Genomic DNA, 25,108 nt, shown 5'->3' on the forward strand with positions numbered 1-25,108 from the left:
CGATTGGTCCCTTTCGGCCCCGCCCCGCGAGCGACCCCTGCGCCGGCGCAGTTCAGCGCGGAGCGGCGCGATGGAGGACGGCGGCGGCGGGGGCCAGAGCCGGCCGCAGGCGGGGGGCGGCGACGAGAAGTCGGGGGGGCCGTGGACCAAGGACCGGAAGGACCCGGCGGCGCCGGCGGACAAGGAGCAGGAGCTGGTGAGAGCGGGACGCGCCTGCGCACGGGCCGGGCACGGAGCTGAGTCACGCCGGGCCCGGCCGGCGCCGTATCGCCGCTGCCCGCGATGGCGCCTCCCCCCCGCACCGATAACCCCCGCGATAACTGCCCTTTCCCCCCCGGCACCGATACAACCCCCCCGCGATACCGCCTCCCCCGCACGATAACCGCCCCCCTGACACCGATACCCCCCCCCCCGGCGATACCAATCTCCCCCGGCACCGATATACCCCCCCGCCGCGATACCTGCCTCCCCCCGCACCGATAAATACCCCCCAGCGATACTGCCGCCCCCCGGCCACCTGATATACCCCCCGGCGATACCGGCCTCCGCCCCCGCCCCCCCGGCACAGATACACCCCCCCGGCGAAAACCGCCTCCCCCCGGCACCGATACCGCCTCCCCGAATACCGATACCCCCCCGGCGATAACCGCCTTCCCCCGGCACCGAATATACACCGCCCGCGTGATACTGACTCCTCCCGGCACCGACCCCCTCCCCCGGCGATACTAGCCTCCCCCCGCACGATATCCCCCCCCGCGATGGCGCCCTCCCGCCACCCTGGCGGCGAAATACCACCTCCCCCGTTCGGCGATACCCCTCTCCCCCGCACCGATCTCGCCTTCCCACCGCGCCAGTCCCGCTGGCCTGCCCGGCCCACTGATACCCACAGCACCGATCCCAGCCATCGCCGCCGGCAAATATCTCCTCCCTGGCACCGTACAACCCCCTGACAACCAATACACCCTGGCCGATACTGCCTCCCCTGGCACCGAGATATAGCCCCCGGCGATACGCCTCCGCTGCCGCTGATACCACTTCGGTATGATACCCTTCTGGCGAAACCTCCCCCAGGACACCTTATACCCCCGGCGCCGATACCACCTCCCTCCCCAGCACTGATTACCCCCTCCGGACGAATCAACCTCTCCCTTGCCCTTAAGGCACGATACGCCCCTGCCTGGGATACCCGCTTCCCCCCCCGCCCCGGCAATACCTATCCGTGCAATACATCCTCTCCCTGGTGATATGCCCTGCCCTGCAATACCCGCCCCCCCCACCGCCGATACCCACCCCATGGCGATACCCATCCTTCCCCCTGGCGATATGCAGCTGCCCGTGAACCGCTCTCCCCCGCCGCGTGAAACCTGTCACCGCCGATATTCCCCCTCCCTGTCGGCGATACATCCCTGTCTCGCGATACCCATCCCCAGCCATGCCCATCTGTGGATAGGAGGGGAGAGGGCTCTAGGCCAGAGCTGGTTATTTATAACTAGGGACCTATCAAATTCATGATCCATTTTGGTCAATTTTACTGTCATAGGATTTTAAAAATAGTAAATTTTGTGATTTCAGCTATTTAAATCTGAAATTTCACGGAGTTGTAATTGCAGGGGTCCTGACCCAAAAAGGAGTTGTGGGGGGTTGCAAGGTTATTGTAGGGAAGGCTGTGGTACTGCTATCCTAACTTCTGTACTGCCGGCTGAGGCCCAGCTCTGAAGGCAGCCGTGCAGGAGTAGGTCTGGCAATACCATACCACGCCACCCTTACTTCTGCGCTGCTGCTGGCCGCGGCTCTGCCTTCAGAGCTGGGCAACTGGAGAGCAGTGGCTGCTGGCCGGGAGTCCAGCTCTGAAGGCAGAGTCGCTGCCAGCAGCAGCGCAGAAGTAAGGGTGGCGTGGCATGGTATTGTCATCCTTACTTCTGACCTGCTGTCTGCGAGCTGGGCCTCAGTCAGTGGCTGCCACTCTCTGGCTGCCCAGCTCCAAAGGCAGCAATGCAGAAGTAATGGTGGCACGGCACGTTGTGGTACTGCTACTCTTACTTGTGTGGTGCTGCTGCTGGGGGCGGGAGGTGCTGCCTTCAGAGCTGGGTGCCTGGCCAACAGCTGCTGCTCTCTGACCACCCAGCTCTGAAGGCTGCACAGAAGTAAGGGTGGTGGCACTAACCCCCCACCCCACCCCATAACCTTTTGAACCCTCCTGCAATTCCTGTTTGGGTCAGGACCCCTAACTTGTCTTCCTCATGAAATCTGAGTAGTATAGTGTAAAAGCACACAAAAGATCAGATTTCACTGGCGAAGACCAGATTTCATCGTCCGTGACGCATTTTTCATGGCCATGAATTTGGTAGGGCCCGATTTCGAAGGTTCCCTGAAGGCCACTGGCTGCTGCTCTGAACTGGTAAAAGCTATGGTCCCTGTCCACAAGGAGCACAGAGGAAGAGGAGGAATGAGGAAGGGTGACAGCTGCAGTGCTAGGCTCTGTTTGTGCACAGCTGAGCAGTCGTATCGATTGTAGTGGGCTGAATAATAGTTAGGCCAGGCAGGAGCTCTCTAAGCCTGTGCCTGGGAGCAGAGTGCTGGCTCCTGTGATGGCTGGGAGTGCCTGCGAGCCAGGCGTCTTGCTACAGTCAGAATCACAAAGTGGGGTTGCAGATCAGGTAAAGGCGTGTGCTCCTGCGCTCATTGGTTCTGCCAGCTGAGGAGCCTCTTGGACACAGCGTGTGCGCTGGTCCCTCCCCCGGGCTGCCACTGGCTGCTGGTATTTTGTGGGGCTGTGGGAAGCTTTCCTCTAGGGCTGATGCCCATTTCTGTGCTCCTTTGTTGCAGTCTGAGGAAGACAAACAGCTGCAGGATGAATTGGAGATGCTTGTGGAGCGCTTGGGGGTAAGTTCCCTGTTCCCGTCATGGGCCTGTCCCCTTCTCCCTCAAGTCACGCTCTGTCACGCAGCGCCCCCTGCCTTTGGGTCCATTCTGGAAGGGCAGTATCAGGATCCCCTCAGTATTGGAGCTTCCTCTCAGCAAAGCCTCTTGGAATGGGGGGCATGGGTGCTGGATGTGCAGCTGCCTGTGGGAGTACGGTCTCCCACTCTCTGATAGCCCGGAAGCAGCGTAAGCCGGTGGCTGGTCTCTGGGTTTTATCCCCTGGGATTGGAAATGACACATCCCATGCTTCTCTGCTTGCTGCTTATCTGAGAGGTTTTTCTCCCCTGCGTACAACATTCACTCAGTAGTGACTTCACCTCCACTGCAAACTGCTGGCCTGTTACAGTCCCCGGCCTTCCCAGACCCCAGGAGCAGCACATGTTTAGTGCAAGACAGCTGCATCTTTTATTAAATGTCTCCTTTCTGGTAGTTATTAGAGACCCAGGCTTTCCCTTCGCACCATTATAGCAACTGAGTTTGGCTAAGGTGTCTGTGCTGGAGGGAGAAGAGGGTTCACTGTCAAATCCCTGACTGTAGAACTAGCTTTCTATGCCATAGTTTGCCAGCCTTGGGTGTATGGGCAAAGCTCATGGATTTCCCCATATCTTTCTGTGGGATTAGAAGGGGCACAGACTTTCAAGCTGCTCTGTGGGGCTGGTCTTTGTTGCTGTTTGTTACAGCGTTTGATGCGCTGTTTCACCTGATATGATACCAGTCTGTCCGCCAAGCATGTGGCCAAGGAGCCCCACGGTGAGTCACATCTGGCTGAGTCCCGCAGCAAGGTGCCAAAGTTGGTAGAAGCCGGAGTCCTGTATGTTTCCAAATGAGCTGGCTGGCTGGGCAGGGGTTTGACTGCTCAGCACTGTGGCCGGCTGCCTGTGCTTGGAAGGAACAGGCAGGTCTGGGATGCTGCAGGCAGCTGCCACTTCCTGACAGATGCAGTTGATCCTTGCAGGAGGAGGACACGTCTCTGTATCGCCCTGCCCTGGAGGAGTTGCGTAGACAGATCCGTTCTTCCACAACCTCCATGACTTCTGTTCCAAAGCCCCTGAAGTTCTTACGGCCTCACTATGGCAAGCTGAAGGAGATCTATGAGAACATGGCTTCTGGAGAGAACAAGGTGAGTGGTTCCCAGCTACTGGGTGTGGGGCTGGAATCACAGGGCATGTGGGGATAGCAGTGCAGCAACCTGGTTGTGTGGAGTACAAGTTGACTGTCGCTATCTGTGTGAAAATGGAGGAAAGATCTTGAGATAGCATCAGACTACACAGCACCTGCCACTGAAATGAGCACTGGACAGTAACAAGGTGATCAGGGGCTCGAGCTCTGCACATGCTGGGTGGATCGAACCCTGCATATGCTGCGTGAATTGCTAGGTGTAACGATTTGCAGTGATTTGGCAGCACATGTGCAGCTTGTCGTGCCGCTAAAGTGTTTTGAATCAAATTGCATGCTGGGAGCTGTAGTTTCTCAGGGTCTCCCTGCCTGCTGAATGCTGCAGTGTCCACGTGCTGTTCTTCCACACTGAGGGTGCAGGAAAGGGTGTGGTGCTACTTAGCTCTCTGTGTGGCCTAGGCGTTACTGTCTTGGCACTTTCTCCCGCAGCGTTTTGCAGCTGACATAATTTCCGTTCTGGCGATGACCATGAGTGGGGAGCGAGAGTGTCTGAAATACCGGCTAGTGGGGTCCCAGGAGGAGCTGGCATCGTGGGGACATGAATATGTCAGGTGAGAAATGGGGCCAGGAATAGGATTCATAGAAGTCATATAGAAAAAACTGTACTTAGTTCCATATAGCCCACCCCTGGATCCCTACTGTATATGTAATGCGTGATCCAGTCATGATTAAATGTCTCCTATGATGGGGCTCGTCCCTCATTTCCCTTGGGAAACTGTTCCACGGGCTGGTCGGTCTGAGTCCAGGGTGATGAGTGAGGTGGATAGATTTCTGTGACAAGAAGACCTCGGTAGTTGGCCATGTCCATTCTTATCTCATTCCTTCTAGCTGCAACCCTGTGAATAATATCTCTCCTTTCTGCTTACACCCAGATGCGCCCACGCTGGGATCATTACTTTCCCAGTTGCCTTGCCAAGCTAGGTAGATCCATCACTTTTAATGATCCCGCATAACCTCCAGCCCCTGAACTGTTTCTATGGCTTTTCTCTGTACTTCCACCAACCTGTCAGTATCAGTGTGGGAGTCTGAGGCACAGTGCCCCAAACGGTCTCCCCCCAGCTGTGTAGAATGGGGCTGCCCCCTTCTTGCTCCAGGACTTGAGTCCTCTGAGATGGAGGATCCCAGAGCTGAGTGCAAGTTTCCAGGGAGTCTCCTTGCAGCTGTGGAAAGAGGACCTGTGCCCTTCTGGCCTATGAATAAGCATTTCAAAATCAGTCTTTTTTTTAAGATGAATATCTTATTCTTTGTCCATGTCTCCAGTCTCTCTTGGTCTGTTTGTATCGTTTCTCTGTCCTCACTGGTATTTGCTGCTCCTTTTGATTGAGTATCTGTTTACAGATTTAATTAATGTACTTTGTACTCCTTTCTCTTTAATAAAGAAGGCTGGACCTAATGCTGATCCTGTGTGTGTCTCCCTGCACCCCCTCGTACCTCCTCTCCCAATATCAGTATATCATCCTTTCAGCCAGTTTTTAAGAATGTCTGATTCTTCTTCGAGTGGTTGTTCATGTCCATTCAAAGTAGGTGTGCACGCGCCGCGTGCACGCCAGCTGGAAGATTTTCCCCTAGCAGTGTCCGTAGAGTTGGCCCGGGCACCCCCTGGAGTGGCTCCACCAAGGCGTCCTATAAAGGGGCCTGCGACCCTCCACCCCCTTAGTTCCTTCTTACCGCCGGTGACGGCTAGCTGAAACTTTTCTTGTGTAGCATTTTGGCAGTGTTCTATCCTTACCGTTTAGTCCGTGTATTCAGTTATTTTATAGTTAGTTAGATCTTTGTATATAGTTTTTGTAGTTGGGGGGTTCCCCCTCCTCAGAGTCGTCTTTACTCGCTGGGGCATGCCCGGGTCCCCCGGGTTCAAACTCTGCGAGAACTGTGGGAAATTCGTGCCCAAGAATGACCTGCACTCTGCGTGTTTGAGGTGCCTCGGAGACAGCCACCAAAAGGACCGGTGCTCTATCTGTAGAGGCTTCTGCCCACGAATTCTTAAGGACAGGGATCTAAGACTTAGAGTCCTCCTGATGGAGGTGGCCCTACGACCACCCTCGGACCCAGAACCGGCCGAGGTGGGGCCCAGCACATCGTCGTCGAAAACCCAGCACCGGACGGAGTCAGGTCATAGGAAGTCGGCCTCAGTGCGGCACCGCTCACCTTCGCCGGTGCCCGCCAAGAGAAGAAAGCCGGTGAGGGATCGGTCACCCCACCAGGATCCGAGGCCGACGCCGTCTGCAGGTGTAAGTGGACAGGCTCGGCTGCAGCCCTTGGCGGTTCCGTCGACTCCCGCACCGCAGAGAGGGCGGTCGAGTCCGGACCAGCCTAATTCCCCGGATCTCAGCGGAGACATATGCCCCCCGTCGACGCCGGAGGCGTTTGAGGCAGCCACAGGCCTAATGGGTCTCCCGGCATCAGCCTCCCTGCATCATAGGGAGTTGCCTACTGTGGCCCGTCCACCAGTGCAATCTAGAGACAAGCTGGCCATGCTGTCGCCTCTCTCCCCGCACCGCGCTGTGAAGGTGGCACAGGACCAGATGAGAGGCTCCCCGCTGCCTTGGCACCGCTCTCCTTCAGCACCAGGTGCTGCTCCCTCCAGGTCCTCGTACTCAGAGACCTCAGACTCAGAGGCAGACTCCTATCGCTCCAGCAGGAGATCGGTGTTGAGGGTGAGCCACCAGCTTTACCCGCAGTGGCAGCAACAATGGCAGCCGCCCTCGCAGTGGCTGTTTTGGACTCCCCGGGCCTACCATTAGTCGGTAGGCCAGGCGTTTGGCCCTCGGTCACGGCTGGTTTCGGTGTCCTTGACGTCAGTGACCCCGGTGCAGCTGCCTCCCCCACCGGCCCTGTCGCCGGGCAGGGGCGTGCCATCGTCAAGTTCAGCACCCCCTAACCGGGCAGCGGCACTGGCAACGGCTTTCATTCAGGCTCCACCGGTACCGCATGATACGCCAAGCTGCTCACTGGCGACCCCAGTACCGGCCGCGGTTCCGCATTTAGACTCGGAACTGGCACTGCAACCTCAATACTGTGTGCCGCAGGACCCCGAGGGGCCGCATGCACCGGAGGAAGGGCTGCTCCTTGTAATCTCCTCGTCCTCCCCGGACGAGGCGGTCTCGGGGATGGCTGCAGCACGGGCCCTAGAGGACAATCGAATCCTCCAACAGTTGCTTCGGCGAGCAGCTCAAAACCTCACAATCCAAGCGGAGGAGATCGAGGTGGACGTGGACCCTGTAGTGGACATTCTGGCCCCCTCAGGGCCATCCAGGGTGGCCCTCCTGTTGATAAAGACTATAGCGGATACATCCCGCACCCTATGGCAAACATCAGCTTCATTGGCCCCTACTGCCAAGAGGACGGAGCGGCGCTACTTTGTCCCCTCTGAAGGGCACGAACACCTGTACACCCACCCTTCCCCGGACTTCCTGGTGGTAGATGCGGCTAACCAGTGGGAGCGTCAAGGGTTTCAGGGGTCAACACCGAAGAGCGGGGATGCAAAAAGACTTGAGCTCTTTGGCAGGAAGGTGTACTCCACGGGGGAACTTCAACTCCGCATTGCCAATCAACAGGCAATAGTAAGCTGATACGGCCACAACACGTGTTCGGCCATGTCGAAGTTTGCGGAGCTCCTTCCCCAGGACTTGAGATCAGAGCTTTTGGCCCTAGTGGAGGAGGCAAACTGATCTCTCGAGCCTCCCTCCAGGCCGCCTTAGATGCGGCGGACTCAGCCTCGCGCACCCTGGCCACAGGCCTGGTCATGCAGCGGGGAGCCTGGCTCCAGGTCTTGGGCCTGCCCTATGAGGTCCAGCAGACGATTCAAGACCTCCTCTTCAAAGGGCAGATGCTGTTTTCAGAGAAAATGGACAAACATCTCCATAGCTTAAAGGACTCGAGGGCCAGGCTTCGTTCGCTGGGCTTGCATACCCCCGCGACCCAGTGCAGACAATTTAGGGCGCAGGCAGCCCCTCGCCCATACCAGCCACAGACTCGCCAGGAGCTGGGGCGCAGGCAGGGCAGAAATGGCAGGAGGCGTCACCAGTGCCACCCCTCCTGCCAGGCCAATCAAGAACACCATCTGGGCCTAGACCCCCTATTTGATGGTACGGTTGAGGGCGACCTACCAATCGAGACTCTGGATCCTTCCACCCCTACCTTTGGGTCACGTCTGTCCCACTTCTGCCGTGCCTGGTTCCGAATTACATCGGGCAAATGGGTGCTCCGCACGGTAGAGAGTCCTCCCTCCCGCCCCACCAACCTCCCTCCCCGTCCCTCTTTAGGGACCTTTCTCACGAGCGACTTCTAATTCAAGAAGTGAAGTCCCTCAAGGAGGCAGGGGCGGTGGAGGAAGTCCCGCAGGAGCTCAGGGGCAAAGGCTTCTACTCCCAGTATTTTCTTATACCGAAGGCAAAAGGGGGCCTGAGACCCATCCTAGACTTGCGGCGGCTGAACAAGTTTGTGAGGAAACTCAAGTTCCGCATGGTCTCCCTCTCCTCGATCATCCCCTTCCTGGATCCAAGAGATTGGTATGCCGCCCTCGACTTAAAGGATGCCTATTTCCACATTGCCATAATTCCACGTCATCGTCGGTACCTCAGGTTCGTCGTGGCCGACATTCATCTGCAGTTCATGGTGCTCCCGTTCGGCTTGTCAGCTGCTCCCAGGGTCTTCATGAAGTGCATGGCGGTCGTGGTGGCCTTCCTGCGCAGGCGGGGCATCCAGGTGTTCCCCTACCTGGATGACTGGCTCATAAAGGGCCTCTCCAAGAAGCAGGTAGAGACCCAGGTGTGCTTCATCAGGCGGACCTTTCTCAATCTTGGCCTCCTCTTGAACGAAGCCAAATCCACCCTGTTTCCGACGCAACGAATAGAATTCATAGGAGCGGTTCTGGACTCCACACGCGCCAAAGCGTATCCGCCGGCGTCCAGTTTCCGTGCAATTTCCGAGCTCATCCTTGGACTGAACCGCGCCCCAGTCACCACGGTGCGAGTTTGCCTCCGGCTGCTGGGCCATATGGCGGCATGCACCTATGTGGTGGTCCATGCCAAACTCCGGCTTTGCCCGCTGCAGTCCTGGTTGGTGACAGTTTATCGCCTGGGCAGGGACCCCCTGGAGTCAGTGGTGTCTGTTCCCCGCTTGGTGCTGAGCTCGCTACGGTGGTGGCTCGACCCGCGGGAAGTCTGCATGGGCATTCCCTTTGCTGCCCCGCAGCCCTCCCTCTCCCTGGTGACACATGCCTTGGATCGAGGTTGGAGAGCACACCTGGGATGCCTCAGGACGCAGGGCTTGTGGTCGCCGTAGGACCTCGAATTGCATATCAATGTCAGGGAGCTGAGAGCGGTCCGCCTGGTGTGTTTGACGTTCCAGTCTCACCTGGCCGGCAGGTGTGTTTCAATCCTTTCGGACAACACAGCAGCAGTCTTTTATATCAACAAACGGGGGTGCATGCTCCTCTCCCCTCTGCAGGGAAGCCCTTGCGCTGTGGGATTTCTGCGTTCACAATGCCACTCACCTGACGGTGTTCTATCTTCCGGGGGAGCAGAACAGTTTGGCGGACACCCTCAGCTGCTCGTTCCAGGGTCACGAGTGGTCCCTCCAATGGGATGTGGTGCGCTCAATTTTCCAGCTCTGGGGCTTTCCCTGGTTAGACCTGTTTGCTTCAAGGGAAAACAGGAAGTGCCGACAGTTTTGCTCCCTCCTGGGTCGCAGTCAGGGGTCTCTGTCAGACGCCTTCCTTCAGCCATGGGAGGACGGTCTGCTCTACGCCTTCCCTCCGATCCCACGATACACAGGGTGCTTTTAAAGATTCGCAGGGATCACACCAGGGTAATCCTGATAGCTCCGGCGTGGCCGCGCCAGCATTGGTACACGTCACTCCTGCACATGTCCGTTCAGGCGTCCTTGATGCTACCCCTCCTCCCGGACCTGATCACGCAGGACCGGGGCTCCCTCCACCATCCGAACCTCAACTCCCTTCACCTCACAGCCTGGATGCTCCATGGCTGAACCCGGTGGAGTTGCAGTGCTCCCAGCAGGTCAGGCAGGTGCTGCTGGGTAGCAGGAAGCCATCAACTAGAGCCACCTACCTGGCTAAATGGAAGTGCTTCTCCATATAGTCGGGTCAGCGGGGTCTCGACCCGCTGGAGGTACCAATTCCAGCTGTCCTTGACTATTTGCTTCACCTAAGACAACTGGGCCTGTCCCTTTCCTCCATTCGCGTTCACTTGGCGGCCATATCCGCTTTTCATCCGGGAGAGGGGGGTGCCTCGGTGTTTGCGAACCCGCTGGTTGGGCATTTCCTCAAGGGTATGGACAGGCTCTTCCTGCATGTGCATCAGCCGACCCCTGCTTGGGACCTGAATCTGGTCCTCTCCGTCTTCTTGGGGCCTCCCTTCAAGCCTCTGGCTTCGTGCTCCCTGCTGTACCTGTCGTACAAGACCGCCTTCCTGGTGGCAATAACCTCGGCCCGATGGGTGTTGGAGCTTCGAGCGTTAACATCTGAGCCCCCTCATACACAGTCTTCTGCAAGGACAAGGTCCAACTTAGACCTCATCTGGCTTTCCTACCCAAGGTCGTTTCACAGTTCCACATGTGCCAAGATATCTTTCTCCTGGTGTTTTATCCGAAACCACACGCCTCCAGCGAAGAGCGGAGGCTACGCTCCCTGCCTGTCTGCAGGGCCTTGGCCTTTTACATAGAGCGTACCAAGCCGTTCAGACGCTCAACCCAGCTCTTCGTCACAGTGGCAGAAAGGATGAAGGGACTCCCGGGCTCCTCTCAGCGAATCTCTTCATGGATCGTGACTTGCATCCAGGAATGCTACCGCATAGCTAAGACCCCTGTCCCTCCGGTCACAGCCCACTCTACCAGGGCGCGGGCCTCCTCGGCGGCATTCCTGGCTCAGGTTCTGACTCAGGAGATTTGTAGAGCGGTCACGTTGTCCTCCAGCCACACGTTCTCGTCTCACTATGCCATCATGCACCAGCTAGGGATGATGCAACCTTTGGTCGCGCAGTACTCCAGTCAGCAGTGATCTCCGACCCCACCTCCTAAGGTTAGGCTTGTGAGTCACCTACTTTGAATGGACATGAACAACCACTCGAAGAAGAAAAAACGGTTGCCCACCTTTTTGCAACTGTTGTTCTTCGAGATGTGTTGTTCATGTCTATTCCAACACCCACCCTCGTGCCCCTCTGTCGGAGTGCCGGCAAGAAGGAACTGAGGGAGTGGAGGGTTGGTGGACCCCTTTATAGGGCACTGACCCTACGGACACTGCTAGGGGAAAATCTTCTGGCTGGTGTGCACGCAGCGTGTGCACACCTACTTTGAATGGACATGAACAACACATCTCGAAGAACAACAGTTACTAAAAGGTGGGTAACCGTTTTTTCTGCAGATCAGATTTCCCAAACAGGGGCAGAGTGAAATTGACCTGATTCTTGCCAGTTTGGTGATGGGGGATGGAAACAGCTGTGAAACAAAGCTTGTAAATTTCACTCTTTTCTTGGTAAAGTGCTGAGCAGCTGTTGAGACCCTAAAGCCGCTGGTCAGCAAGCTCAGGTAGACGGCATTGCATTGGCTCCCATTTAGAAAGTTATTTCCGACCGCTATGATTGGAAACTTTTTTTGAGCTAAAGCCCGTTTGGCCAGATTCCTCCCTGAACAAGTCGAGTGGTTCCTTTGAGCCCTGCCTTAGGATGCCTGTTATGTGCATTGGCCTGTGTGTACTGAAGTTCCCCAAGTTGAATGAAAAACTCTGGACCAGGCTGGGGGCTAATGAACCCCAATTAGCGTGTGGAACCTGTGCTTCCTCACACCCCAGAGAAGATGGAAAATCTGCCCAGTTGGATGCCTGCCTCAAAGATCATCTGATTCTGTTTCTGTTGGTGTTAAAAAAGTCAGTGAGTGTGTGTGGGTGCGGCCCCCGGAGGCTCAGGGCTGGATGTTCGGACATGGGTTTGTGAGAGGGCTGCTGGACTTCACTGACATGTCTGATCTGATTGGGAGCCATCTCCTTGGAGGACTGTGAACTATCCAGCAATAGGCGTATCTCAGCCATGATCCCAGGATTTAGCCCCTTGTGGGCTGTTACCCTGTTCAGATGAGGGCGTGCAGCTTCTGTTATGCACTGCAGGGATCGCAGCCCTGTAGGAGAAGTGGTGCTGTAGCCGTCTTGCCCTGGGTGCCAGGTTGTTGCTTTGTGTTATGATGGTCTCTTTCCCTTTGCACCCACAGACACCTGGCGGGCGAGGTTGCGAAGGAATGGCAGGAGGTTGATGAGGCTGACAAGGCCCAGAGAGAAACGCTGCTGACCCTGGTGAAGGAGATTGTGCCTTACAACATGGCCCACAATGCAGAGCATGAAGCCTGTGACCTGCTGATGGAGATTGAGCAGATGGACATGCTAGAGAAGTATATTGATGACAACGCCTACTCCAAGGTCTGCCTGTACCTGACCAGGTGAGGGGGCCAGGTTGCTCTGGGATGGGGATTGGCTCTTTGCAGTTGGAGCTCTGCCTGTCCTACTGAAAGCTGGAAACCACCCCTGTGTGGTGCAGAAGTCCCTGGATAGATGGCCATGTGCCGTGATTGCTGGAACACTTTCTGCTCTAGGTGACTGGGAGTGTTTGATACAGCTACGTAAGAGCAGCTGTCAGAGTGAGCTGCTGAGGGGCTGGCTGGAGCATGCAGGGCTCTGTGCACTGGCCCAGATCTCCCCTCTGAGCAGTAAGACCTGTCTGTTCCGGGTCTCAGTAGCAGCTGGACTTACCTTTTTCTGTGTTTCCTTCCCGAAGCTGTGTGAGCTACGTCCCTGAACCCGAGAACTCAGCCCTCCTCCGCTGTGCCCTGGGAATCTTCCGCAAGTTCAGCCGTTACCCGGAAGCCCTGCGCCTGGCCCTCATGCTAAACGACATGGAGCTGGTGGAGGACATCTTCACCTCCTGCAAAGACGTGTAGGTGGAGAGCGGCTTTTCAGAGCTGGGGCCCTGCTCGGGAAGGGAGCTGTGGTAGACCAGCCTCTGCCTTGCTGTCATGGGGTACAGATTCTACTGCTTCCAGGTCCTCTCTCCTAGCCCAGGCTGGAAGCGACTGGGCGTTAGTGCCACCTGAGGGGACTTGAGTGCTATGGAATGAGTCTGGGTTCTCGGTTCACTTTGTAGCATGACAGGTGGCTTCATCATTAAAACCACCATCACAGTTGGCACTAACTGGTCTCTTGCTGGCAGCCTCAGCAGAGAGGCCAAGGACCAAACGGACCAGGAGCACTGGCCCCCCGCTGCTTGCCCAAGAGGGCCCCTCTGTTGGCAGTGCAGTGGTGACAGGGTTGCCCTTCTGCCGCCCAGGATTTACTTGTTCAGGGCATTGACCTCTAAGGCTGCTGATCTGGTGAAACCCCCTTGTCCTGTCCCTGTTGGTGTCGGACTGAAACTTGAGCCTTCTCGCTCCCCTCTGATTGCTGAGGATAGAGCATGAAATGAGCGCCACTAGCGTAACCTACACTAAACGACGAGACTCATGAGCCCCCTTTAGTGGTTGCTCCACATATGATGATAATCTACTACAGCTGCTGACTAAGGGAAATAACTCCTGTAGCTCAAGCAGGAGAGACTTACGCTCTTTGTCTTGATGTTCCCATGCTCCAGCTCCGTTGACAGGCCTGGTGGGTTGGCTGTACCATTGTTCCAGGTATGGAGAGTGGATGGTGGGACTCCCCAGCAGTGCTGCCCTCCTCTCTCTGCTACTCTGCCCTGGCCCTGTTTGCTGCCTCTGCTCGGCTGGTTCTGAAGGGCCAAGCTTCAGCGGCTTTTCTGGGATGGGGCGTCAGTGGCTGCTCTCTAGGCTGGTACCTGCGTGCCCCTGGAATGGGAACCTCCTTCCAGGCCGGCGTGGCAGCCACGGCTCTGCCACGTGGGTGAGTGGGCAGGAGGCAGACAGGAGTTCAGACACGAAGCTGACTGGAACGTTCCCTTTGACCTGTAGAGCAAGGTCCTACCACAGTGCAGGGTCACAGCTTGGCCCAGCCCCTGATGCCATCACATCTCCCTCTGGCTTCTGATCTGGGAGCTGCTCTTGGGAATTTGGCGGGATGGGAGCCATGGACAGCCTGACTGGCTGGGTTTCCTCAGGCTGGATTGGATCTGTTTGAGGGGAGAAAGAAGCTGTACTTGAGAGTACCACAGTAGGTCTGTGCCAAGGGGAGGGGAGCCCAGGCCCTCACAGCCTGGCATTGACTCCCCCTCTCTCCCTCGCCGGCACAGGGTCATCCAGAAGCAGATGGCCTTCATGCTGGGCCGCCACGGCGTCTTCCTGGAGCTAAACGAGGACGTGGAGGAGTACGAGGACCTCACCGAGATCATGTCCAATGTCCAGCTCAACAGCAACTTCTTGGCCTTGGCCAGAGAGGTGAGGTGCCTGACCTGGCCTCTCAGCAAGCTGGCGTGGGGTGGGGAGAAGGGTGAGGGCTGCACCCAAGGTCCTCAACTGCTGGGTGCTGGCACAGAGGCCAGGCTGCCCTCAAACTGGGGCTCCTGGGGGGAACAGACACATCCAGAGCCACTCTGACTTATATGGGGGGGTGTCAGTGCGTGTAGTCTCCCGCCACCCCCAATATGTGCTTGGTCACATCACGAAGAGCCCCTGTGTACTGGCTCTGTGCCCGGCAAGGAGCAGACTGCCGGGGACTCGGTTGCTGTTGTGTTCGCACCTTCCCTTCGGAGGGACTGTGAGAGTGGCAGCTTTGGCTAGGGAGGTGACTTCCTCCTCTCTCCTCCTCTTTGCAGCTGGACATAATGGAGCCCAAAGTGCCAGATGACATTTACAAAACACACCTGGAAAATAACCGTAAGCGAAAACTGCATCTCCTCCTTCACTTCCTCCTGCATGGGGATGGGACGTCGCTGAGCACAGGCGTACCCAAGTGGGCCGCCTCGTCCTAGAGCATGCGAGCATCTGGCCTGATGTGTGTTGGGACAGGCCAACCGCAGTTGCAGCCCCGGGGTTGCATTATGTGGTGCCCCCCTGTGTTGCGCTGAATTGGCTCAGACTTCTTGGCCATTCCTGGGGGCTTAGCAGGGTGAGGAGGGTAAAAGAGCCTCTGGGATTGGGCACTCAAATGTTTGGGGCCCTACCGAGGAGGGCTGGGCACGGGGAGACACTGCTGAGCTCTGTGGGCCTGGCAAAGCCGCGTTTTGACGCTCTGCCCGGCTCGCTCCGGGGTTTCTGCTCCCTCAGGGTTCGGTGGCAGTGGCTCCCAGGTGGACTCTGCGCGGATGAACTTGGCCTCGTCCTTTGTGAACGGTTTTGTGAACGCAGCCTTCGGGCAGGACAAGCTGCTGACAGATGATGGCAACAAGTGGCTGTATAAAAACAAGGATCATGGTGAGCGGGACAGGACAGGGCAGTTGGACTCTCACGGAAGGTGGGACTGCGCTGTGCAGGAGGTTTCCCAAATGGCAGCTTGTATCTGGCAGCATCCGGCAGCTTTTCCAAGGGATGCTCCTTATGTCCCCTGAGCCCCATGCCTGGAATTTCTGAGCCAGCTTCTCAGCCCCTAAGCCCTCGCTTCTGTGGGTTAAATAACCAATCCTGCTGGCTCGTGCCTGCAACTCCCAGGACCACCTGATCCTCACGGGGAAAGTGCCCCATAGGGGGTCACGCCGGCTGGCAGCTACGTGTGAACTTGAATGTAGAATGGTGGAGCTGGGGCAGCCACTGTAACTCATGGGACTACATATCCCAGCATGCAGCATTCCAGTTGGGCCTGATTTACCAGGCTGCACTGCATGCTGGGGCCTGGAGTCTTCGTAGGCCACCTCTCTGGGTTATAGATGAAGGCAGCTTGCTTTACAGGCCTGCTTCCCCCGTACATCTCTTCCCAGCCCCAGCGTGGAGGCCTCAAATGCCGCCTTTACGTGGAGTAAAGGCCAGAGTGCTTCAGCAGCATGTGACAGAGGAATTGACCCTCGTGGAGTTTCCAGACTGACTGTCTGGGAGAAGGGAGCTGCCAGCGAATGTGCTGCAGAGCTCTGTGCCCCTCTGTCCCTGGGGCTGCTCCCTGGTTGGGCCCTCAAAGGCAGCAGAGGGAAACCAAGGCTACAGAAAGAGCTGAATGCCCCAATGGAAGTGTTCTGAGGAGCTCCCCCATGCCCAGCATGGTTAGGAATACGGGCTGTGCAAGGGAAAGGAGCCACCGGCGAACCCCAGCTCCCATCTGGGGGCGTAGGCCCGGTTATGATTCCAATCTGACGTGGGGGCTTCTCCTTGTGCTGCAGGTATGCTGAGTGCTGCAGCCTCGTTGGGGATGATCCTGCTGTGGGATGTGGATGGGGGGCTCACGCAGATCGACAAGTACCTGTACTCCTCCGAGGACTACATTAAGGTGGGTGGTGCTCCTCTGGGCTTGGGCTAAGGTGCAGCCCCACTGGCCATGGAGCCATGGCTCACATGCTGGCACGCCTGGTGGTGTAGCTGCAGGGCCAGTTCTGCCAGAGACATAAGTACCAACCTCAGTCTGCCCAACTGAATGCTTCACCCCGTCTGAGAACTGCCGCATTGTTCTCCTCTCTGGGTCCCGACTGGTGATTGGCACCACATGCTCCATGGCTGAAGCTTGGCTCATTGAGATTCACTAGGGGGCCCACGATGCCCCCTTAATGCAGAGACATGACCTTTGGAGACTACAAGTCCCAGCAGGCAATGCACCTGCGCTGGTCCCAATGGAGGATTGCATGATGGGGCTTGTAGTTCCCACAGGCTGCACCTCTCCAACCAGTGCAACCTCCCCGCTTTAGTGTGAGTTAGGTGTAGCCCTGTGGATAGACCTTGGGCGCCCCCTGTTGTGTGTGGTGCAATAACTGCATGTGCCAGCTGTCCCCAAGGCAGCCCCATGATGGTCTGGCTGATGGTGCCTTTATCCTGCAGTCAGGAGCCCTGCTGGCTTGTGGCATTGTGAACTCGGGGGTGAGGAACGAGTGCGATCCTGCCCTCGCTCTGCTGTCCGACTACGTCCTCCACAACAGCAACACCATGAGGATCGGCGCCATCTTTGGGTAAGGGCCTGCCCAGCCCCCGCTCTCGCCACAGGGCGGCTCCCGTGGCTAACGCTACTTTGGGATTCTGTTGCAGGCTGGGACTGGCCTACGCTGGGTCCAACCGGGAAGACGTTTTGACTCTGCTGCTGCCCGTGATGGGAGACTCTAAGTCCAGCATGGAGGTGAGGGCTCAGGCCAGGCCAGCATGCTGATCTCGGGGGTGGGAGAGGGTCGACAGTGGGAGGCCGGAGTATTGACATTGTCGCCAACCCGAGCTCTGGCTCCGCCTCTTAGCTGCTCCCCAGCATGGTTGGAGGGTAGTGGTAATAAAGGACAAGTGGTGGCAGTGGGCCCCTGAGCTGCAGCTGTTCAGGATACCCTGCGAAATGGGACCCGACAGTGTCCCCAGAGTCTCCCCCCACAGTCTGTAGGAGCCAACAGGAGCAGCATGGTCTCCAGAGACCTCTGGGTCTGAACATGAGTCCTCAGTCCCTCCGCTGCCCAAGCACTGAGGTTGCTTCACATGCTCAGCTCCAATTGCTTCAGCTGTTCCTGCCCCCTCTCTCTGCAATCCAGAGGCTGCTCCCAGTGCGAGCCCCTCTGAGCTGTCCCCCAAAGGCTTTGGGGTGCAGGCAGGGCTGTTACTCAGTGAGCTCAGCTCTCTCTCCTTCCCGCCCCAGGTGGCTGGCGTGACGGCACTGGCCTGTGGCATGATAGCGGTGGGCTCGTGTAATGGGGACGTCACCTCCACCATCCTCCAGACCATCATGGAGAAGTCGGAGACTGAGCTGAAGGACACCTACGCCAGGTGGCTGCCACTCGGCCTGGGCCTTAACCACCTGGGTAAGGATGGGTTTGGGGCTCAGCAGATCTGCGCATGGTGGCAGGGATGGGGCTGGCTTTTTTGGAGTCGGGGGCTGTTGCAAGGAGGGTGTGGCCTTTCCCACTTCAGCAGGGTACCGTCACTGTCTGGGCCCGTTCTCAGGGCTCAGAGTGCTGATGGGCAGTGGCCCCTGGCTGACCTGAGGGGGTAGCGCCGTAGATCAGGGACTCGACGTTTTGCCCACAGGATGGTTCATTAAAACCTCGCTCTGTGGCCCATTCTATCCCATAATCTGGGCGGGCTTTAGGCTCATTCCCCCGATTTCTGTGAATCGGGCCCTGGGCCTAAGTGTCTGGAAGAGGGGCCCCGCAAGGGAAGGCCCTGGAAGACAACTGCTGCTGAGGAAGGACCTTCCGCTGAAGTGTCGCCAGAAACAGCGGCAACCGATTGAGCTGCTGCCAAATTATCGCCGCTGTCTTCAGCGGCTCTTTCGAATTGGGCCCCGCATGTCCTAAAGCCGGCCCTGCCATAATCCTTTGCAGCTGCCAAGGCCTGGCATTGGGTTCTGAGAGACAGCGGGTGGGGGAGGCTATGGGTGGGGGGGTGGGGGGCAGTGTGTGTGTGTGTAAGTCCCATTTGTTGCAGGATCTGGAATGTTCTGAGCAGGTTCGGCCATGCCCCAGGTGTGCACTGCGCCCCCTGGTGGAGAAACACCAGTGCTGCTCAGGACCCTGCTGGCTAGGGATGCTCACTGAGGAGCTTGGGACTTGCTGGTTCGAGCCCCCCAGATGGAGCCTGGTGTGTGTCAACAGGGGGCCTGGGGCTGTGCTGCTGTAACGGGCTGCCCTGTGCTTTTCTCGGCAGGGAAGGGGGAGGCCATCGAGGCTATCCTGGCGGCGCTGGAGGTGGTGTCGGAGCCCTTCCGCAGCTTCGCTAACACGTTGGTAGACATCTGCGCGTATGCGGGTGAGTCTCTGGCCAGCTTGGCAAAGGGGTAGGCTGGGCCAGTGCGCAGAGTCACCATAGTCCCTCCTTCCCCCAGGCTCGGGGAACGTGCTGAAGGTGCAGCAGCTGCTCCACATCTGCAGCGAGCACTTCGACACCAAGGAGAAGGAGGAGGACAAGGAGAAGAAGGACAAGAAGGAAAAGGACAAGAAGGAGAGCTCAGCTGACATGGGCGCCCACCAGGTGGGACGGGCGGGAGGGAGCAGACAATCCCCATTGCTTGGACCCTTTCCTGGTAGGGAGACCACTGGGGATCTGTTGTGGCCCTAGTGGATTTGTGGGAGGGGGACGGGCCTGCAGCAGAACTGCTCATTGTGAGAACCTGCCAGTGCTGGCGATGGGGAAGGGCAGCTCCCTGGGCCAGAGATGAGAGCTTGCCAGAGGGGCCGAGTGGGCTGGGCAGGGTGGGTCTGTGCACAGCTCAGCCGGGGTAGCATGGACGCCTGCTCCCCAAAGGGAGCTGTACTAGAAGGACTGCACTGGCCCAACGTGGAGCCATTCGTACTGGGAGGGAACCATCTCCCTGACTGCTGGGGGAGGGGGAATGCTGCCCTGTTCTGGGTTGGTCCCGCGTGGCCTGGGAAGCCTGTGGTGGATGGGTGACGGAGCTCCCTGGCCAGTTCTCCACCTCCTCTCCTGCAGGGCGTGGCAGTGCTGGGGATAGCACTCATCGCCATGGGGGAGGAGATCGGCGCCGAGATGGCTCTGCGCACGTTCGGCCACCTGGTGAGTGATGCTGTGGGACAGGGTGCTCTGCCTTGGGGGGTGGCGGAGCAGGGTGCTCCATGGCAGAGTGAGGGACGTGCCCGGAGCTGAGCCGAATGCCAGCGAAGGGCTTGGTGCGATGGAGCTGGATCCAGGCTGGGAAGTGGGGACACAAACAAGAGCAGGAACAGGAGAGTGTGGGGAGTGCCAAGCTGGGGCGCTGCCCTCAAACTGACTGCGTAACCCTCTGCCCCACTCCCAGCAGGCTGGGGCCATGTCTGCTCTGGGTGAGACCATTGCTTCTCCTCTGGTCCCCTGGATCTGGTCCTGATGCTGCAGCAGCAACAGAGGGTCCTGGTGGGATTTTCGTTTGCTGCAGCCCTGGGGCAGTTCCAGAAATTCTGTTAGTGGCTGCAAGTCCCTGACTCGTGAGTGGATTCAGGGACGAGGAGAATGGCCTGGGCCAGGTGGCCTGGGAGTTATAGTCCCTTGCTTTGGCGGCTAATGTCTCCCTCCTCCTTTCTGTGCAGCTGAGGTATGGGGAGCCCACCCTACGCCGAGCCGTGCCCCTTGCCCTGGCGCTCATCTCCGTCTCCAACCCGCGCCTCAACATCCTCGACACCCTCAGCAAGTTCTCCCACGATGCTGACCCCGAGGTCTCCTACAACTCCATCTTTGCCATGGGCATGGTGGGCAGCGGTAAGGGCTGCGTGGGCCCGGGGGCGCCGAGCGGGAGGTGGGTCGGTGATGGAGTTTACTTCTTGGGACACCCCCCATTGTCCAGGATGCGTTCAGGGGCTTCCTTGTCTGAGCCCAGCAGCTGGTAACTCGGCTCAGGGTTGGGGCTGAGTAGCTTTGGTGCCCTCCTCCAGCGGCGGCATGAAACTGGCTGCCTTCGCCTGGCCACCTCTTGCTGATGGGCGGCAGCCTTACTGTTAACTGGGCCGCTGGTCAAATACTGCCAGCCTCTGATGGGTGCCAGGTGAGGTTGGGAAGGGCCCATGGGGAAAGGGGAGCTGGGCCTGCTGGAAAGAGCAGGGCCAGGAGGGCAGGATCTCTGGGGGCAGGAAGTGGCTAATGGGCCCTTGTGGCCCAAGGCCATTGGATGCAGCGTGTGGGTTATGCCAGCAGGGGGGGCTGCATGTGGCCCAGCACCCTGGCTGGGAGGGAAGTGGAGGGGGTTGAATGCTTGTTCCCAGGCTAGGATTTGTGCCTGTTCCCGGGGCTTCCTGCTCACCTCGTTTCTCCTGTTTGCAGGCACCAACAACGCCCGGCTGGCTGCGATGCTGAGACAGCTGGCCCAGTACCATGCCAAAGACCCAAACAACCTCTTCATGGTGCGGCTGGCCCAGGTGACTACCGGAGCTGCCGGCCCTGATCCCCTGGCGTGGGTGGGGGTTCTGGTGCTTTGAGCGCTTCCCAGCTGTGTCCTGCCCCAGAAGTCAGCTGGACTGATCAGCTGGTGGGGGACAGCACCTGCTCAGTGAGTGGTGGGCCTGGGGCGTCACTGTCAGGTCTTATGCCATCCTGGCCAGGAGCCCCCTGTGCTCACGTGCTCTTTGCTTGCTGCGCAGGGTCTCACCCACCTTGGGAAGGGGACACTCACCCTGTGTCCCTACCACAGCGACCGCCAGCTGATGAGCCAGGTGGCTGTCGCGGGCCTGCTGACCGTCCTAGTGTCCTTCCTGGACGTGCGCAACAGTGAGTACCTGTTTGTCTGATCCTCCTGGAGCAGAGGGAGCCAGCAGCCGGCCCCTCAGGCAGGCTTCTGGGACCAAAGGGATGTTATTCCCGTGTGGAGGTGGGGCAGATGGCTGCTCCCAGCCCCAGGGAATCCCCTGCTGTGTTGGTTGCTGGCAGGCTCTCCTAGCGGGTGGGCTGCCTTGCCTTTCGCCCACGGAGGTGGGTGGGTGGGGCCGTGCCTGCGATCCTGGTACTGAGGCTGCTGCGGCCTCTTGAGATGCCTTGCCACGGCCAGGCGACCAAGACCTCGCTTTGGGGGCCCCCAACATGTCTTCTCTCTCTCCTTAGTCATCCTGGGCAAATCTCACTACGTTCTGTACGGGCTGGTGGCTGCCATGCAGCCACGCATGCTGGTGACCTTTGACGAGGAGCTGCGGCCTCTGCCGGTGTCGGTCAGAGTGGGACAGGTAAGGAGGCATGGTCCCTCGGGGATTTGGCTGGAGGGGGATGTGGTAGGTGAGCTTATTGAGCAGAGTGAGTGGGGCCGTTCTGAGGTCCCTGGGCCGGATGGGGACGTGGACCTGTTTCCTCCAAGGAGCTGCTGGGTCAGTGCAGAGGCCATGATGGCTCATGCCAGCGATAAAGCCTCGCCAGCGCCTGTCCTGGCACCTGGGTCCCAGAGTTCGGCAGCTGGTGGGTGAGACGTGGTGTCCGGGCTGCCTCCGTACCCTCGGCTCTAACCTTTCGCCTCCCGTCCAGGCTGTAGACGTGGTGGGCCAGGCGGGCAAACCGAAGACCATCACTGGCTTCCAGACGCACACGACGCCGGTGCTGCTGGCACACGGTGAGCGGGCAGAACTGGCCACAGAGGAACATCTGCCAGTCACCCCCATCCTGGAGGGTTTCGTTATCCTGCGCAAGAACCCCAACTACGATGTCTGAGCTGACACGGGGGCAGGGGATCGGGGGAGACAGCACTGGGCAGTGCCTGATGGGGGCAGGCGCTGGGCATCACACTGGGGGGAGGGGCCCAGCCCCCCACTTGGTGGTTTTGTTACTGAAAGAGCTGATTTAAAAAATAAACTTGAGAGAGAGACTGGTGCTGCTAATTGTTTTCTCTGGTAACAGCGTGTGCAGGCGGGAGGCTGGTCCCCTCTGTCCTGCACTACAGACAGCTGAGTAATGGCTGGTGCCTTGCCAGGGACCTGTAGTATCTCCAGCTCTGCCCCATGTGCAGATGTGATGGCTCAAGGCCCAGTGCCCTCCCCCCTTTCCCAGCTAGACAAACTCAAAGGGGGTGGGAGGGGGATTAACCACAGGACCAGCTTACTGAGGGGTGGGTGGATTCTCCATTGCCTGGAGCCTTTGCAGGGAGACCTGGTATCTTTCTGCCTTGCTCTGGTGCAGGGGTGTCAGACTCGGACGGAGGAGAGTGCCAGGGCTCCTCGTTAATTCTAGGCCATGATCAGGACTCTGGACTCCCCCACCCCACAGTCGCTTTGAGTTGCAGTGGGTAGGGTAGAGCTGGGTGCTGACACGGGGGAGGTTTCCCCGTTTGTCCTTTTTCCAGGCACTGCTGATCGCAGGGGGAGGCTATGACCCTCCTGGCTTTCTCCCCCACCACTTGCTGGTCCTGCAGGATGGGCAGGAATGGCAAGGGGCAGCAGGTGGCCCCATGGAGCTGGTGCTGCCTGGCAGTGCTTGGGGGTGGGCAGCTCTGGACAGGGCCAGTTTGCCCTTTTTCCTTCACCTTCCCTTTGGAGCACACAGCGGGGCTGTGCTCTCGGCTGATCCCAGCACGAGGCACCCTGAAAAACGTCTCAATCTAAAGGTGGCCTGAGATGAATGAGTCTCAATCTAAAGGTGGCCTGAGATGAAATGGGGGCTGGCCTGCCACCGGGCGGAGCCCTGGGGCAGAGAGAGATGCAATGGGGGTGGGTGTCTGGGAAAGACTTTTCTCTGGCTGGGCTCACAGTGCTTCCCCCACACAGGAACAGAGAGTGGAGATGCAGGGACTCCCTGGTCGGCTTCTCTCAGCTGCATTGGAAGTCGAGGCTCTTCAAACAGCCTCCACTTGCCCATTTCCAGTGGTGTAGCCACGCTCCTCCTGCCAACCGGCCCATGCCTGGGACCTTCCGAAAGCTGGGGAGGGATTGGCGCTCGGCTCCTTTGATAAATTAAAAGTAATGCACACGGGAAACCATAATCCCAACTGTACATATAAAGTGATGGGGTCTAAATTAGCTGTTACCACTCAAGGAAGAGATCTTGGAGTCATTGGGGATCGTTCTCAAAACATCCACTCAGTGTGCAGTGGCAGTCACAAAAGCGAACAGAATGTTGGGAATCATTAAGAAAGGAATAAATAAGACAGAAAATACCATATTGCCTCTATATAAATCCATGGTACACCCATACCTTGAATACTGTGCGCAGATGTGGTTGCCCCATCTCAAAAAACATCCATTGGAATTGGAAAAGATTCAGAAAAGGGCAACAAAAATGATTCAGGATATAGAACGGCTGCCGTATGAGGAGAGATTAATAAGACTGGGACTTTTCAGCTTGGAAAAGAGATGACAGAGGTCCGTAAAATCATGCCTGCTGTGGAGACAGTGAATAAGGAAGTGTTATTAACTCAGTACAAGAACTAGGGGTCACCCAATGAAATTAATAGGCAGTAGATTTAAAACACATGGAAGTATTTTTTCACACAGCACAGTCTCTGGAACTCTTTGCCAGAGGATGTTGTGAAGGCCAAGATTATAACAGGGTTCAAAAAATAACTAGATCAATTCATGGAGGATATGTCCATCAGTGGTGTCCCTAGCATCTGTGCCAGAAGCTGGGAATGAGCGACGGGATGGATCACTTGATGATTCCCTGGTCTGTTCATTCCCTCTGGGGCACCTGGCATCGGCCACTGTCGGAAGACAGGATACTGGGCTAGATGGACCTTTGGGCTGACTCAGTATGGTCGTTCTGATGTTACATTCTCAGGGGGAAGCAGCCAAAGCCCCTGAGCTCACGTCCCACTCACCTTGTGTCCTTGCTGCCCCTTCTGGCCTGGGACACAGCATCCCCCCAGTCCTGTTACCTGGGCAGACAGCAGCATCACCCCTACTCAGGCGTGGTGGGGTAGCCAATGGAGGCCCTGCTCCGTGTCCTGGCATGTGGCTCAGTCTTTGCTGGGTGCAGTCCTGGCTCTGCCGTTCACTGCTGTGGCCTTGGCTCAGACATCCAGGTCCACGCCCAGCCTTGCTGCCCAAGCTGTGACAGCAGCATGCCCCTTATTTTCACAGGGAGCCTGGGCAAGGGTGAAGCTCAGCTGGCATCGGCAGGGCCCCAGCTGCTCCTTGCATGGACAGTGTGAGAGTTCAGCCAAAGGCTGTTCTCTTGCTGGTGAGTGCCACCCCCAGGGAGTTCTCCTGGTATAGTACGGTGCCAGGGCTCTGGTGTGGGGTGAAATGCAAACTACGTGAAGCCCTTGTGCTCCCGGCAACTTGCCATTGTGACTTGGGCTGAGCTGACGGCCGGGCCCCTCAGACTGACAGCGCCCCCCGCAGCACGGTACTAGCCTTGAGGCAGGGCACTGCAGGGTGAGCCAGGCCATAGTAATTTGCCCCACCCCTGAGCTCTGGCTGCGTTTCCCTCTTACTGGTGCAGGTTCTACTCCAGCAGCATGATCCTAAGGTTACTCCCGAACCCTTGCCTGCCCTCCCACCCACATCAGACACCCCCACCCTTGGGCCACTAAATCTGGGAGCCTACCTCTGGC

General features: G+C 58.0%; 1 protein-coding gene across 1 annotated transcript; it reads left to right on the forward strand.

Moving 5' to 3' along the window:
• The first annotated feature begins 53 nt into the window (after positions 1–53).
• PSMD2 (proteasome 26S subunit ubiquitin receptor, non-ATPase 2) lies at positions 54–22,426 on the forward strand. The gene is made up of 21 exons (XM_032803856.2): positions 54–196; positions 2,827–2,883; positions 3,878–4,042; positions 4,528–4,649; positions 12,319–12,543; positions 12,879–13,037; positions 14,343–14,487; positions 14,865–14,925; positions 15,316–15,462; positions 16,356–16,462; positions 17,005–17,132; positions 17,209–17,296; positions 17,795–17,957; positions 18,802–18,903; positions 18,980–19,125; positions 19,585–19,668; positions 20,178–20,346; positions 20,905–20,999; positions 21,222–21,348; positions 21,679–21,797; positions 22,090–22,426. Exons 1-21 carry the CDS (start codon positions 71–73, stop codon positions 22,270–22,272), a joined length of 2,718 nt encoding a protein of 905 aa, XP_032659747.2. The 5' UTR covers positions 54–70; the 3' UTR covers positions 22,273–22,426.
• Positions 22,427–25,108: the final 2,682 nt, after the last annotated feature.

This window comes from Chelonoidis abingdonii, chromosome 8 (genome assembly GCF_003597395.2).
Source record: "Chelonoidis abingdonii isolate Lonesome George chromosome 8, CheloAbing_2.0, whole genome shotgun sequence".
NCBI lineage: Eukaryota > Metazoa > Chordata > Testudines > Testudinidae > Chelonoidis > Chelonoidis abingdonii.

Coding starts and splice junctions, on each gene's coding strand:
- PSMD2 (XM_032803856.2), top strand. CDS start 71: ATGGAGGACGGCGGCGGCGGGGGCCAGAGCCGGCCGCAGGCGGGGGGC. Junction 12,544..12,878: donor GTCTGCCTGTACCTGACCAG/GTGAGGGGGCCA, acceptor TCCTTCCCGAAG/CTGTGTGAGCTACGTCCCTG. Junction 13,038..14,342: donor TTCACCTCCTGCAAAGACGT/GTAGGTGGAGAG, acceptor TCGCCGGCACAG/GGTCATCCAGAAGCAGATGG.